The 15,463-nt window shown below is 35.2% G+C and overlaps 1 protein-coding gene across 3 annotated transcripts in view; it reads right to left on the bottom strand.

The window, feature by feature from the left end:
* Positions 1–14,742: 14,742 nt before the first annotated feature.
* The window catches only part of Slc25a40 (solute carrier family 25 member 40), a 48,048-nt gene continuing 47,327 nt past the window's right edge, over positions 14,743–15,463 (bottom strand). For all 3 annotated transcript variants that reach the window (XM_005340009.5, XM_013365047.4, XM_078040494.1), the window contains one exon: positions 14,743–15,437. In XM_005340009.5, the coding sequence (XP_005340066.1) occupies positions 15,325–15,437 (113 nt within the window). In that variant the 3' untranslated portion in view covers positions 14,743–15,324. The remainder of the gene's footprint in view (positions 15,438–15,463) is intronic.

The raw sequence follows: 15,463 nt of genomic DNA, 5'->3' as shown, positions 1-15,463 counted from the left end.
CCAAATTAAATACTCTGTTTCACCACATGACATTTTAGTCAATAACAGATAGCGTATGTGATAGTGGTCCCACAAGATTATATTGGTGTTGAAATTCTGTTAGCTAGTGACATCATAGCTTTTATAATGTCACTGCTGATAAAATTCTGAGACGTCTTAAATGTAATTATGAGGGCTAGAAGATGAAGGAAAAGATGAGGAATGTTATTCAGTTAACAATTTGCAGGGAAAAAAAAACAAAAAATAGTTCACATTCCTGATAATATGTTGAATACTTAGATCCCATCACTTTGAACCACTAGGACCACCAAACCTTGTTTACATATCAACTTTAAAAAAAAATTAGATGTTGATGAACTTTTATTTTATGTATTTATTTATATGCAATAGTGAGAATCAAACCCAGTACCTTACACATGCTAGGCAAGCACTCTACCACTGAGCCACAACCCTAGCCCTACATATCAACTTTTCAGACTAGGGTAAATATCCGAACCAATCCAGAAGCTACAGTTGGGACTGCCCTACCTTTCCAACACTTCACCTGCCCTATTATAGTGCCTCTCATATCTATAGTCAATGTAGGTTCAATTTATGGTTTCCTTCCCCAAATTTTTGTTAGAAAAGTACTTTAGCCCTATGTCTTGTGGACCTTTTTCTAACTGCTATCAGCCTTGATGCTAGTAGTTGTGTAAACTTGTCAAGACCTCATCTTTTTCCAGGCTGACATCTTTTGCAGCTCAATGAACTCTTTTATTCCAGAGATCCTGTGGTCTCAATTTTGGTTTAATATTTTTTGATGGCAGCAACAGGATCCAGTCTTCAAAGGAGCAGAAGGGGACATGATCCCCTCAGGGCTGAGTACATTGCCACCATAGCAGCACTCTCATCCATTCAAGGTAAGTACCTCCTGTTTGACCATTAGGAGGCCCTGGAATTGAACACCCAGACCTTGTAGCTATCACATTCAGGCTTTGTGGAGTCCCTTAATTATGGGCTTACCTAGAAATAGCTGCTCTGGACATCTGTGGCAGAATTAGCAGTCTGGAAAACAGGTGAGTTGTCATGGGAATGCCCTCAAATTTGGAAAAGGAATACCTTCAAATTTGGTATGATAGCCAAGTGCTGTGGAACATACCTGTAATCCCAGCAATTTGGGGAGGCTGTGGCAGGAGGATAAGTTCAAAGCCAGCCTCCACAACTTAGCAGAACCCTGTCTCAAAAAAATTTATTTAAAAAAAATGGCTATCGAAGTGTCTCAGGGGTTGAGTGCCCTTGGGTTCAATATCCCCAACAACAATAATTAGATGGAATGGATACATAGATAGACAGACAGACTGCCTGGAGATGTACCTCTGAGTTCAGTCCCTAGTAAAATTTTTAAAATAGTAGTATATTTGAGTATATTGTGAGGGGACCCCCTCAAATTTGCTATCAGATCTGCTGGGGCGGGGGTGGGGGGTACTCTTGAATTCAATTTTGGTTTTTTCTTTTTTCTGGCTATTTTGTTTTATCTGAAATACCTCAACCTCATAGTGACATCTGGTGGCCATTCATGTAGTTGCTATTTGGATATTGACTGCTTTCAGTTAAACCAACATGGTTAACTCTATTATTCAAATGAGGATGAATTATACATTCACTCTGAATTCAAGACAAATTTTTTCTTCTAGGGCTCTTAGAGAAGTTTTTAGAGACTTTCCAGAAGTATTTCCACATTGTCCATTATGAGTAGTGGTTTTGTAGGGCTTGTTACCAAATAATACTTTGTTCCCAGGTTAGAGGAACATTTCTGACTCATCTGAAAGGGGCGCAATATGGGACTACTCTCAGCACCTCAGGCACCCTGATAAATGTGATATTCAGGGCCATCCGAGATCCAGAAAAGGGTAGCCAAGGTCTTCCTGGTCACACTCTGGGAGTGACACAAGCAGCACACTGAAACTCAAAACATTCATTTCCTGTCCTTAAAACATTGATTTCCTGTCCTTATTTTAGAGAAACTTTTATTAGTTATATGTAGTCAAAATCCTAAAACTTCTGACTGCCTTCATAAATGCCAGCTTATGCTAAAAAATGTAGAGCTGAATGTGCACATTTTTTTATCACAATGGATTAACCCTTCTAATGATTACAGGTTTTTAGCAAATCATTCTTTTTATTCAATCTAAATTAGAAATCAAATGTACTGAACAATTAGAATGGGAAGTTTATTTCACTGATACACTAAAGCTGGTAGATGATCTGTAGACTAAAATTGCTTCCCTGTTGACCAGGTACAGTGGCACACACCTATATCCCAGCAACTCAGGAGGCTGAGGCAGGAAGATTGCAAGTTTAAGCCAACCTCAGAAGGTTAGTGAGACCCTGTCTCAAAACAAAAAAGGGCTAGGGAATGTATTCAGTGGTAAAGTGCCCCTGGATTCAATTCCTAGTACTGAAAATTTAAAATTAAAAAAAAATGCTTCCCTGCAAGATTTTCTTCCTAAAATGACTAAAAGCTAGAATTTATTAAAGCAAGGAGTTTTAGAAAGCTTTAAAGAAGCTTTCCCTAATACCCATCTTCTTCTTTTTCTAAACCCTTTATCCAACTTTCCCAAGACTCCAGAACCTGAAAACCTAAAGAAGCTGCATAAAGTATAAAGGTTAATCCCTGAGGTCAAGCACATATAGAATATGCTTTCTTTTCACTATCCCTAAAAGAAATATGCCTTAATATTAGTGACCTGATTAAGAAAACAAGCTAAGAAGTGTATGCTGGGCAAACATTCTATCACTGTGCTGTACAGTACTCTAGGATAAATGTTATAAATGAACTCTCATATTTTCAGAACTCCTTTTTAGTAACTAGAAATCTTAAGGGCATGTTAAATAGATACTTATTGAATGTCAGGGTCATTTCTAAATAAAATTTCTTAAACATCAATTATTAAACATAACTTTGCAGTTGATATGATTAAAAGTAAGTTCTAAATGAACTTGGAACTGTGTGTCCTTTTTCAAAATTTTTGTTATAAGGAAGCATGTATTTCTAAAAATTATAAAATTGCTAGGCAAGGTGGCAGAAGGCTGAGATAGGAAGATTGCAAGTTCAAGGCCAGCCTCTGCAACTTAGCAAGATCTTGTCTCCAAAATTTTAAAAAGGGGAGAGGGTGCTAGGGATTTAGTTCAGTGGGTAAAGCACCCTGGGTTTCACTCCTCAATACCAAAAAATAAAAATAAAATAAATTATAAAATTGTGTTGGTCTACAGAATGCTGTTTTACAATTGCTAAGGATTACTAATGGTAACTGAAACTAAAAATAAAATGGGAGATAGTATATGAGGAAAGCAAGATATGTTTTATGAAGGAAGTTAAGGAATATGAGGATATGTTTTTGTTAAGGGAAAAAGAAAGTAAATTCTGTGCTAAAGTAGAATGATAGTTTGTTCCAAGATACGAAAAAGAGGTATAGGACAAACTAAAGGCTGGACAAATCCTGAAAGATTTGAGAGTTATAAAAGGGTATGGAAAGAAGTGGATCTTGTGGAAGCTTTATGTGTAATCAAGTTGATATACCAAAAGTGTACTTGTGGGAAATTCAAGTTTGATACCCTGTGGTTGAGTACCCAGAGATTTCTTGGAACGTGGATCTTCTTTTCCTAGGAAATTATGAGCAGTTTTAAAAGTAATCAGAATAGAGATAAAAGATTCTGATTCTTCTTGTGTTTTATGCCTTTAAAACAATTTTTTTGTAGTTGGGCACGGTGTCACATGCCTGTAATCCTAGCAGCTCCAGAGGCTTTGGGTCACATGTTTTAGGCCAGCCTTAGCAACATAATGAGATCCTCTCTCAAAATAAGTAAATAAATAAAAAGAGCTGGGGATCTAACTCAGTGGTAAAGCACCCCTGAATTCAATCCTCAGTACCCCACACACATACACACCCATACACACACACACACACACACACACACGTTGTCGGTATTGTTTCATAAATGATCTCATTTTAATATTGAAAACCTTTTGCTATATTTGGGAAACTTTCAAAAATCAAATTCTAAAATCAAGCATTTTTGGCTTAGGACTAGGTTTGGGATTTCCAGGGGACTCTTGCAAGTTCAGAAAAGATATAATAGACTTATTTGATTTAAATTATATCAAGAGCATAATCAAGCTGTGTATGGTAGCCCACTCTAATAGTCTCAATGGCTAGGGAGGCTGTGGCAGGAGGATTGCAAGTTCAAAGCCAACCTCAGCAACTTAGTGAAACCCTAAGCAACTTGGGGATGTAGCTCAGTGATTAAGCACCCCTGAGTTCAATTCCGGTTATAGAAAAAAAAATCGTCAAATAAGAAGAAGTGATGGTTATCCTTGAGTTATGTTTGTATTAATATTTTCAATATATGTTCAAAAATTAGATTCCTAGAAATATGATATGTCTTGGTATAGTTATAATTCTAATGTTAGATTATAGTACACCATGGAATAACCAAATTTATTTGTTAATTGTGAACTGTTATTAGATCTTTAGCCATGACTGTTTTAAATCTTGTCCAAAGTTAAATTGTTTTGTCTTGGGGCTTAGAATGTGGCTCAGAGATAGAGTGCTTGCCCAGTATAAATGAAACCTACATCAATACATCAATAAAAATTCACAACCTTAATGAACTCTTGAGAATGCAGAACACACACACTTATTATTATAATGAGAGTCTAGGGCTACAGGAGAAAGATGCATAGGTTTTTCAGTTATGACTTCAAAGGGATAAAATCTGATTTTCTAAAGAAGTTGTCTCTGAATTATTCAGTATCAGTACTCGAAGAGGCCTATAAAGCTTCAGGAATATCTTTGAGCAAGAGGAGTCATCAGATACTCTGGATTAATTTCAAGAGGAAACATAAAGGTACTGTTATCTTCCTTGTGTTCCCATTATATATATAGTAAAACAATCTTTTTTAGTGACAAGGAGACTGATCTTCCACTTCACAGAATTCCTGATACAATTTTATGGAAGAGGTCTCTAAAAATTCTTTATAATGCACTAGAAAGATCCTTTGAGTTTCTTCTTATGAATTCCTATGCAGCCAAAGTCAAAAAAATTAGATGGGATCCATATTTCCCCACTTATAAAAGACTAATCCATTTGAATGGTCCACCACTTCCTTCACCAACCTCAAGCATCATCCAACCAGTAAGAGAAGTTGCTGTGGTAATTTTGATCTTAGGAATATTGATGATTTTGATGGTGGTGCTATACCAAGCTGGTCAGATTCCTTATCCTTCAGACTATATTTAAGGTACATATTTTTGCATAGGCAGTGACCTACCAAGGCAAGAGTGGGCTTGCCACTATAGACAGCTGGCAAAAAGAAGGACAGTGCTTCCTAAGTCATTATTACTCCCCTCTCTACACAAAAATCCAGACTCAACCAAATGAAGAAACAAAAGGAGCATGTTCAAGGCCAAGGCAGAGTTGGATTTCTTATTCCTACTGATGGAGTGTAAGTAAATGGATTTGAGCTGAAACCTTTCTGCCACCATTGGTCAAACAGCAGAAGACACTGCCAAAAGTTTTGCTGCCCAAGAACAGTCCCAGTTATGTAAATCAATGGACTGAATCCTTTTAGATTTATGCTTGTTCAAAAGATTGAAGTAGCTATGCATACCTTTGCAGAAGCAGCCACTTCCTAGAAAAATGTTGACTCCTGATGGTGGTTAGCTGGGTTCTCTTCCCCTTCCCATTAACCACCTCTTATTGTCAATAATTGAGTTCAAAGAAATCTCCCCATAATTACCTATAGCTTTCTCTCTTTTGTGGGACATGATCCAGGAATAAGCCACCTAGGAACATGGACACATTTTGAGCATAAAAGAGCTAATGGAACATGATTAAAAAAAAATAATGCAAGTATTTATCAGTGATGCTTTCTCAAAAAGGCCTTAATGTAAAGGGGAGATGATAAAAGAAAAACTGTTAGCATCCCAAATTTAATTACATGGCCTACAGAGTGATAAAAGGAAGAGATGAGGGAAGTTAATCAGGTAAAAAGCTTGTATTAGACTTTTTCTTATTCTTAAATGTATGTGGAAAACTTGACATAAATCTAGGCTGGTCACCAGGGTCACAGCCCTCTGTTCAAATATAAACTCTCCATACTGTTAGCAGCAGTCTATCCAAAAGGAACAATTACTTCTTATGGATGGCCCTTCTATTCCAAAGCTTCTCCTTTGTTTTTTGCTGCCCCTCTTACCTATAGCCAATGTAGGTTCAATTTATGCTTCCCCTAATTTTCTTTAAATATTTATTTTTAAGTTATAGGTGGACACAATATCTTTATTTTATTTTTATGTGGTGCCGTGGATCGAATTGTACTAAGGTGAGCGCTCTGCCTCTGAGCCACAACCCCAACCTCACACTTACTCTTAGTTCTAGGGCTAGCGGACATTTTCCCAACTGCTATCTACTCTTGCTGCTGGGAGTTGCAGAAACTCGTTTCAGGATCTGGTCCTTTTTCCAGCCAGCATCTGTAAAAGCTCAATGAACCCTTTTATTTCAGAAGTGCCCAAGGTAAAAGAGTTTTGGTTTAACATGGCACAGCGCATTAACTCATGTTTGCAGTGTGCTGATGTAAGCAAACCTACAGCCAATTGCACATATAAAAGCACAGCATGTACAATTACATACAGTATGCAATACTTGATGATAATAGTAAGCTATTAACAATATAGTATTTGCCATACTATATTTTTATCATCTATGTCAAAATATACTCCTACTTATTAAAAAAAAAGTCTACAGTAATACAGTGTGTCATGTTAGGTCACCAGGTAGCCTTAGACATGTTGATGCAACCAAGAAACATGTAGTGTTTGACCTATAATATTAGGTTTATGTAAATACATCCTATAATGTTTGCACAACAAAGAAATCACCTGATTTTTCAGTGTTTCCCCATGGTTAAGCACCAATGGCAACATGATGTACTTTAGAACAGGCAATGTCTATTGAAGTGGTATAACTTAAGTAGTGGTTCTGGCAGGGTTGCTGATTTAATTATGAAAGAGCTGTGTTTGTTTTATGTAAAATAGAAATACCATTTTCTTGGCAACAACGTGATAGATCCAGGATGTGAGCATTAAATCAAATTATATACACGTTTGCCAGCCTAATAACAATCAGAGAGAACTTATCTGGGGAAGGATGATATTTGGAAATAGAGCAATGCAATGTGAATAGTGTGCCACAGTAAACTGTGTTCAAAAAGGTTGAGGCCAGGGGAAGGTTGGGTTTTTTTTTTTTTCTATTTGAACATTTAAAAATTTAACTGATAAAAACAAAATTCTACATATTAACTAAGTACCATGTAAAATTTTGATGTGGTATACACTGTATAACGTTTACATCAGATTAAACACATATGTCTCCTCAAACATTCACCCTTTGTGGTAGAAACTTTCAAAATTCTCTTTAGCTTTTCAAGTTGTCCAATACATTATTGTTGCCCATAATTATCCTTCTGTGTAATAGCACAAGAACTTGATCCTAACTATAACTCAACACACATTGATCAATCTTCCCCCACCCTCCTGTTACCTACTTTCTCTGGCCTCTGGTAACCACCATTATATCTCAATTTCCATGAGATCAACTTCCTTTGATTTCACTTGAGTGAGATCAAGTGGTAGTTCTTGTTTCATTACTGACTTGTTTTGCCTAAGATAATGATCTCTGTGTTCATCCTTGTTGACACAATGATAGATAGGATTCCATTCTTTTTATGACTAAATAGTATTCCAGTGTGTATATTTTCTTTACCCATTCATAAGTTGATGGACGGCATATATTGTTTCCACTTTGTGGCTGTTGTGAAGAGTGCTTCAGTGGATGTGGGAGTGCAGTTCTCTCTCTAAAGAGCCTGGGTTCCTTCCCCAGTACTGCAATTATAACTTTCCAACCGAGCTATATCCCCAATCCTCAGTAGATGCCTGATTTCATTTCCTTTGGATATAAACCCAGAAGTGAAGTTGCTAGGTCCTATGGTAGATCTGTTTTTAATTTTTGAGGAAACTCCATACTGTTTTTCATAATGGCCATACTGACATTCCCCCAACAGTTTGCAAGGGGACATTTTCTCCAGATTTTCATCAGTGCTTGTTAGTCTTTTTGATAAATGCCATTCTTGCTGGGGTGATTTCTAATTGTGGTTTTGATTTTCATTTTTCTGGTAATTTATTGATGCTGAATATTTTTTCATGTACCCATTGAACATTTGTAGGTCTTCTATTAAGAATGTCTATTGGGGCTGAGGTTGTGGCTCAGTGGTAGAGCGCTCGCCTAGCACACGTGAAGCACTGAATTCCATCCTCAGCACCACAAAAAAACTAAAATAAAGGAATTGTGTCCACCTACAACTAAAAAATATATATTTTTTTTAAAAAAAGAGTGTCTACAAAATTACATATAAGAGGTTGTGAGGGGAAAGGAGGAAAAAAAACAAGGGAGATAATTGAACAACAGCAGATGGGGTAGAGAGGGAAGATGGGAGGGGAGGGGAGGGGGGATAGTAGGGGATAGGAAAGGTAGCAGAATACAATAGTCACTAATATGGCATTATGTAAAAATGAGGATGTATAACCGAAGTGATTCTGCAAATTGTATTTGGGGTAAAAATGGGAGTTCATAACCCACTTGAATCAAATGTATGAAAGATGATATGTCATGAGCTTTGTAATGTTTTGAACAACCAATTAAAAAAAAAGTGTCTATTTAGGGTTGGGGCTGGAGCTCAGTGGTAAAGTGCTTGCCTCACATGAGTGAAGCTCTGAGTTCAATCCTCAGCACCACATGAAATAAAAATATTGTGTGTCTATCTACAACTAAAGAATTTTTTTAAAAATGTCTATTTGGATATATTGCCCATTTTTAATCTTTTTTTTTCTATTGAGTTTCTGGAGTTCCTTATATATTCTGGACTTAAATCCTTGTCAGATGTATAGTTTAGAAATAGTTTCTCCAATTCTGTAGGTTGTCTCTTTATTATGTTGTAATCCTTTGTGCATGGAAGTTTTTCTCATCTAATGTAATCATATTTGTCCATTTTTGCTTTTGTTTTCTGTGCTTTAGGGGTCTTGTCCAAAAAATCCTTGCCTATCCCAGTTTCCTGAAGAGTTTCCCCATGTTTCATAGTTCAGGTTCTGGAGTTAAGTCTTTATTCCATTTTGAGTTGATTTTTGAACTAGTAAGATAAAATGGGAGTTAAGTTTGCTTTTGGTTTATTTTTGCAGTGTCGAGTGTGAACCCAGGCCCTTTAGGCAAGTGCTTTACCATTGAGCTATATCCCCAGCCATAGTTTCAGTATTCTACATGTGGATATCCAATTTTCCTAACCCCTTTTATTCTACAATATGTGAATTTAGCACTGTGTGGGTTAATTTTTAGGCTTTCCATTCTGTTCCATTGGTCTATGTCAATTCTTATACAAATACCATGTTATTTTGATTACTATAGCTGGTAGTATATTTTGAAGTCTGGTAGTATGATGTCTCCTGCTTTGTTCTTTTTACTTTGGCTGCGTGTGTGTGTGTGTGTGTGTGTGTGTGTGTGTGTATGTGTGTGTGTGTTTCCATATAAATTTTAGAATTGTTTTTCCTAGTTCTGTAAAGAATATCATTGGTATTTTAATAGTGATTGCATTGAATCTGCTTTGGGTAGTATAGACATTATAACAGTATTAATTTTTCCAATCCATGAAATGAATGTCTTTCCACTCTTTTGTATCTTCTTCAATTTATTTCTTCAACATTTTGTAAGTTTTGTTGTAGAGATCTTTCACCTCTTTGGTTATATTTATTCCTAAATATTTGTGTGTGTATAAATGGTTCTGTGTTACTGTGCTGTTGATTTCTATTTCAGATAATTCACTTTTGGCATATAGGAATGCTACCTGTTTTTCTGTGTCGATTTTGTATGCTGCAACTTGCTGAATTCTAATAGTTTTGTATTTGGTTGAGAGTTGGGGTTTTCTATATATAAGGTCATGTGAACTTGTGACAATTTAACTTTGATCTAATTCAGCCCTTGTTTTTTAATATGATTGTGAAAGTAGGTATTCTTGTTTTTTCCACTCTTAGAAAAGCTTTCAATTCTTCCTAGGAAAAAAAAGTTTATAGAGGGGAAGAGAGGAAGATTACATAAAATATTTTGAAACAATAATCCTTGGCTATAAGAATTAATAACAAGGATGGCACCAGACCAAAGTCAAGGAAAAGAAAGTTGCTGGGTAGAGTGTAACCATTTTTTGTGTAGATTGTGGTTCTGGCAGACTTGTGATCTTATCAAGTGTGTGTGTATGAATCCTTTTTTCAAAACTGCCCAGCTTTTTTTTTTTAATTGGTTGGTGTTGATACAAACTACTGATGAACCCAGCCTAATTCCATTTTAAGATTGGGAGCCATCTCATCTCAAAGTCATGAAAAGTTAATTTCTGTTTTACTATAAATTACTGTGATTTTTAAACTTGCTTGGAATGCCTGCCAGTGTCTTGAACTCACCCATGCCTGGTTTTCCCTGATCAGATAACAATCCTCTCTAAAACCTTCGTGGAGCCTCACAAATCCTGGCTCCCCCATCAGATAACAATCCTCTCTGAAATCTCATTGGCACCTCATAAATTCTGATGTTGGGATATAAATTTATTTCCTACCTTGAAATGTTAAGCCATATAGGTCATTAATCTACTATCTACCTTTGTGTTATGCTTGTCAAAATCCTGTTATCTGTAAGTTCTCAAGACACTTGCCTTTGCAACTTTTTATGCTATAAAACCTTGTTCTTGGAGAGCTGGGGGTGCTGGTCTCTAGCCCGTGTTAGGAGAGACAGCCGCTGATCAACTCTTTGTGTATACAAATACAAACTTGCTTTAATTTGATTTAAAATTAGAGTTGGTGGTCTTTTCTTTGCATCAGGGTTCAACACTACTCCATTTTGATTCTAACAAAAATTTATAAATTCTAAAAAGGTAAAATGCCAAATGCAGGCTAGTATTAATTATGGTTGCCAGAAACTTCAGAATCAAACTAAGTCAGTTTTTATGTAAGTCATTTTTATTTTACATGCAAGTTTTCAAGTGGTTATTGTATGTATCTTAAATTTACAACCTCCCACCCCAGGGCTTCACATATATTAGGCAAATATTCTACATCTAAACTATATCTCCAGTCCTTTTATTTTTTAAGTTTTATTTTGAAATACAATCTCATTAAGTTGCCCAGGCTACCCTCAAACACAGTTCTCTTGCCTCAGCCTCCAGAGTCTTTGGGATTATAGGCATGTGCCACTATGCCTAGCCCAAACCTTTAAAATGTTTTTAAGTAGGTTCTTCATTATAAATCCAGTAATCTTTCCCAACTCCAACTGTTATACCGTGGCCAAAAAGTCTTTCCTGGTTTCTCATGGCCTTGTTCATCCTTTGACTTACAAAAGCTCTAACGACATTTCCAATCTGATCTCCAACCAATATTCTCATGTATTTACTTTTCTCAAGTCACATGAACATTGTCTCACTGAGATTCTCACCTTCTTGAATGTCTAATTGGATTGCTTGTCAGTCCTACTCTTAGATTTCCTGACCACTTCTCTGCCGCTAGGATGAGTGAAGAGCTCTTCAGATTTCCCATAATCCCCTTTGGATACTTCTATCATAATTGTGAAACCTCCTGCAACCAGTGACAATTTCCAAAATGTCTCCTTCAGTGCTTTTTATACTGCTTACAACATAAAAGATCTCAGTAAAAGATGATATATTAAAAAATAAAGTTACCTTTTATTTAAAAACTTCATTTAGGAAGAAATTTTAAGAGTGTTAGTGATAAATTCAACCATATCCCTAAAATTTGTGCTCTAGAAAAAGGGAGGGAAAAATGTAAAAGAGTTATATGCATACCTAATTTTTTTTCTTTTCGTTGTTTATCATTATTATTATTATTATTATTATTTTGTTGGGAGGTACTGAAGATTGAACCCATGATTTCATACAGGCTAGACAAGTGCTCTACCATTGAGCTACATCTCCAGCTCTCTTAATTTTGAGACAAAGTTTCACTAAGTTGCCCAGTCTGAATATGTGATTCCCCCTGCCTCAGGCCCCTGAGTAGCTGGGATTATAGGTGTGTGCCACCATGCCTAAGTTGCTGCAGTCTGGCTGGGCACAAAATAACCGAGCCACCACAAAAATTTGCAGATTCCAACAGCAACTCTTTATTCCCAAACTCTCACGGGCACTCTACACGCACACGCACGTTCTGGGGAAAAATACACTCCCTCCACCAGGCTCTGCATACCAAATACTCTCAGAACTCCATGGGAACTCAAGGAGCTGGCGCCTGAGGCAGCAGGATCCACCCTAAACCTGGACCCACCCTAATCCAGCAGGATCCACCCTAAACCCAGAGCCGCCCTAATCCCTGAGCAAGGTCACCTCTCAAACATTCATGCAATGTCACTGCAAATGACCTGGGTCCAAGGCAAGCCCAATTTCCACAATGGAGAGTCCTCCCTCTAAGCAACATTGGATAGGCTGACAAGGAAATTGCCATGCATCATTCCTACTTGGCTATGGCTCTCAGCACTAACTACTCCCATGTTTTGTTTTGTTTTGTTTTAAATCCAATATGTATTATGTTAAAAGTTGAAATACTTGAATATTCAAGACATTTCCTCTTAAAATTCTTACATTTAAGTACTTAAATATATGTTATAAAATTTAATAATAGTAATGGAATGAAAATTGTTTCCTTTATAAACATCACATTACCTATAACACTACTGAAGACCACATTAACAAATATTTCAATTCCTGTAACATATGTATTGAAAAGCCTGAGAAGCCCATATTGCTGAGAGTTAAATATGTCTACTGATGTGATGTGAAATTTGAGGATATTAATCAATGACAATAATAGTTTCATTATTTTATAAGAAATTTGGGAAAAAATTCAAAAATTAACATTTTAGCTATTCCCTGAATTCAATTTATTTAGGTACTCTTTCAGCACAAAAATGTGGTTGTATTAAGGCAGAATGCTGAAGCAACTTCTAATAAACTCATTTCGGATGCTAATATATTTTAAAAATATTGTTTCTTTACCACTTAAGCCTAACGATTCAGTTTAGCCTTTTTATCCAGACACACTATATGTAATATGTGTTAGGAAAAACTACTAGGCAATTTATTTATTTTATTAATAAATAAGAATTTTCCTCAAATTCAGTCCTAGGGGAAGGGAAGATTGAAACCTTTGTTTTTTTCACAGGTGCTATTAACTTGAAATACGTGTTTTTTTTTTTTTTTTGAGACACAGTACTAAGTTTCCTGCCTTCTTCTACTATTAAATTATTAAAAAGAAACATTGTAAAACCAAAGTAAATTTAAATTTAATAATTTTAAATAGCAGTGTTCAAAATAAACTTTCATTTATATATAATAGAATTACATAATGATTAGCTAGAAGCACAATAATTTTAAGTATGCATAAAATAACAAAATATAACAAAGTCTTGAATATTTATGTTTATATCAAGTTTACGGTAAGTCAACATAGGATTAAAAAAATAAAAAAGGTTACATTAAACCCTACATAGTTTATTTCTGGTGAAACATTTAAATGCTTTTCTAGTATAATACAAAATATATTATTTCCCCTACTAACAAGAGAAAAGATCTGTCACCAAAATACATTACTTTCAGGGGGAAAAATGCTTCTCATTTTCATAAAACAATGTAATAAAGTGCTTTTTCTTATAGGATATAGATCCTGGGAAAGTTAAAAAATATATTTTTAAAAATATAATTTCTTGTCCTGCTAGTATATCCTTCTACCACCCTATGCTGGGTATTAAACCCAGGGTTTCTTGCATACTAGGCAAGCACTCTACCACTAAGCTGCATTCCCAGACCAATCATATCATCTTTCTATATCATTCCTACATACAGTTATAAACTGAATTAATCATGTACAATTTCTTGAATGAAAAGCTCATTTAATCTTGTGATAAATGTGAGATAGTATAAAATCAAGGGACTTTTTTTAAAAAAATACTTTATGACATTTATTATAGTATAGGTTAAGTATCCCTTATCCAAAATGCTTAGAAACAGAAGTATAATGGATTTCTGATTTTTTTCTTTTTGGATTTTGGGATATTTACATATACATAATGAGATTTCATAGGTCAGGAACCCAACTATAAAATTATTTAAGTTTCATGTGTACCTTATATACATAGCCTGGAGATAATTTTGTACAATATTTTAGTGTCCCTGCATTTTGTATACAATGTATCACATGAAGTCAGATGTAGAATTTTCCACTTGTGGTGTCATGTCAACACTCAAAAAGTTTCAGATTTTTAGAGCACTGCAGATTTTTAGAGCACTGCAGATTTTGGATTTTCAGATTAGGGAAGCTCAACCTGTCATGATATCTATCTTGTTAGAAACAGTCAATAGAAATGAACTAAAGAACTCCTATCAATAATGATACTTGGATTACTCATTGGATAAAAACCAAAGGCTATTCATGTGCCCAGACTACTTACTTAAGATTAGTCTAAATGCAATACTGTTTTCCACTGAAAACCCGAGTGTGAGTGAAATGAACATTTCCTACAATCAGTAAAAACTCCCCCTTTTACAGAAACAGTAGATAAGGTCTTTCATCATCCAAAATGGCAAGATCCACATCACACAAATGATTCATATAGATTAAATTGTCATTCCTTTAATTAGAGAAATCCTAATTCACATAAGACCCTAACAGAGTAACTTGGGTGCCAAACAATGCATTTGGATTTAAGAAATTAACAGGTAATATCTGGCAAATATGTTATTTAACAACTGCCTTCTATTATCTACTAAAATTTCTATGTACATGATTTATATGTGCACAAGATGAACTTTTTTCCTTCCATGCTACACATTATTTAGCACACAACTAAAACAATTCGGATGTATCTGACATACAATAAGATTAAGTTACACTGAAATGTATGTATATCAAATTCTCAGAAACTGCTTTTGATATTATGGAATAATTTGCAGTTTTCTTTATAATAATACTAAGTGGTTGTGATTTCTAAATTATCTTTTAAAAAATCTCCAAAAATAAGAAAATTTTTATTTTAAAATTGGGATTATGACTTAAGAGGTACAATAGAAATATTCATTTAAATTATTGAAAAGAAAAACATAAAATCATTGTAACAGAATAACATGAAAAAAAGTTCTTGCCCAAGAATCTCCACCTTATTTGGTTATTGTTGTTTCAAGTTGAAATGGCATTGCTAGAATTGTTGCCTTTGAATATTTTGTTTCTGGAAAAAAGCCTTTCCAAATTCATATGTACTGATCATAATGGCACAAGCAGGAGCAATTTTAATTAATCGAGGAATCAGGCCTGAAAAGAGAACAAGAAAAAGAACA

This window comes from Ictidomys tridecemlineatus, chromosome 2 (assembly GCF_052094955.1).
Source record: "Ictidomys tridecemlineatus isolate mIctTri1 chromosome 2, mIctTri1.hap1, whole genome shotgun sequence".
Lineage (NCBI taxonomy): Eukaryota > Metazoa > Chordata > Mammalia > Rodentia > Sciuridae > Ictidomys > Ictidomys tridecemlineatus.
This window is presented reverse-complemented; position numbering and strand designations above follow the sequence as displayed.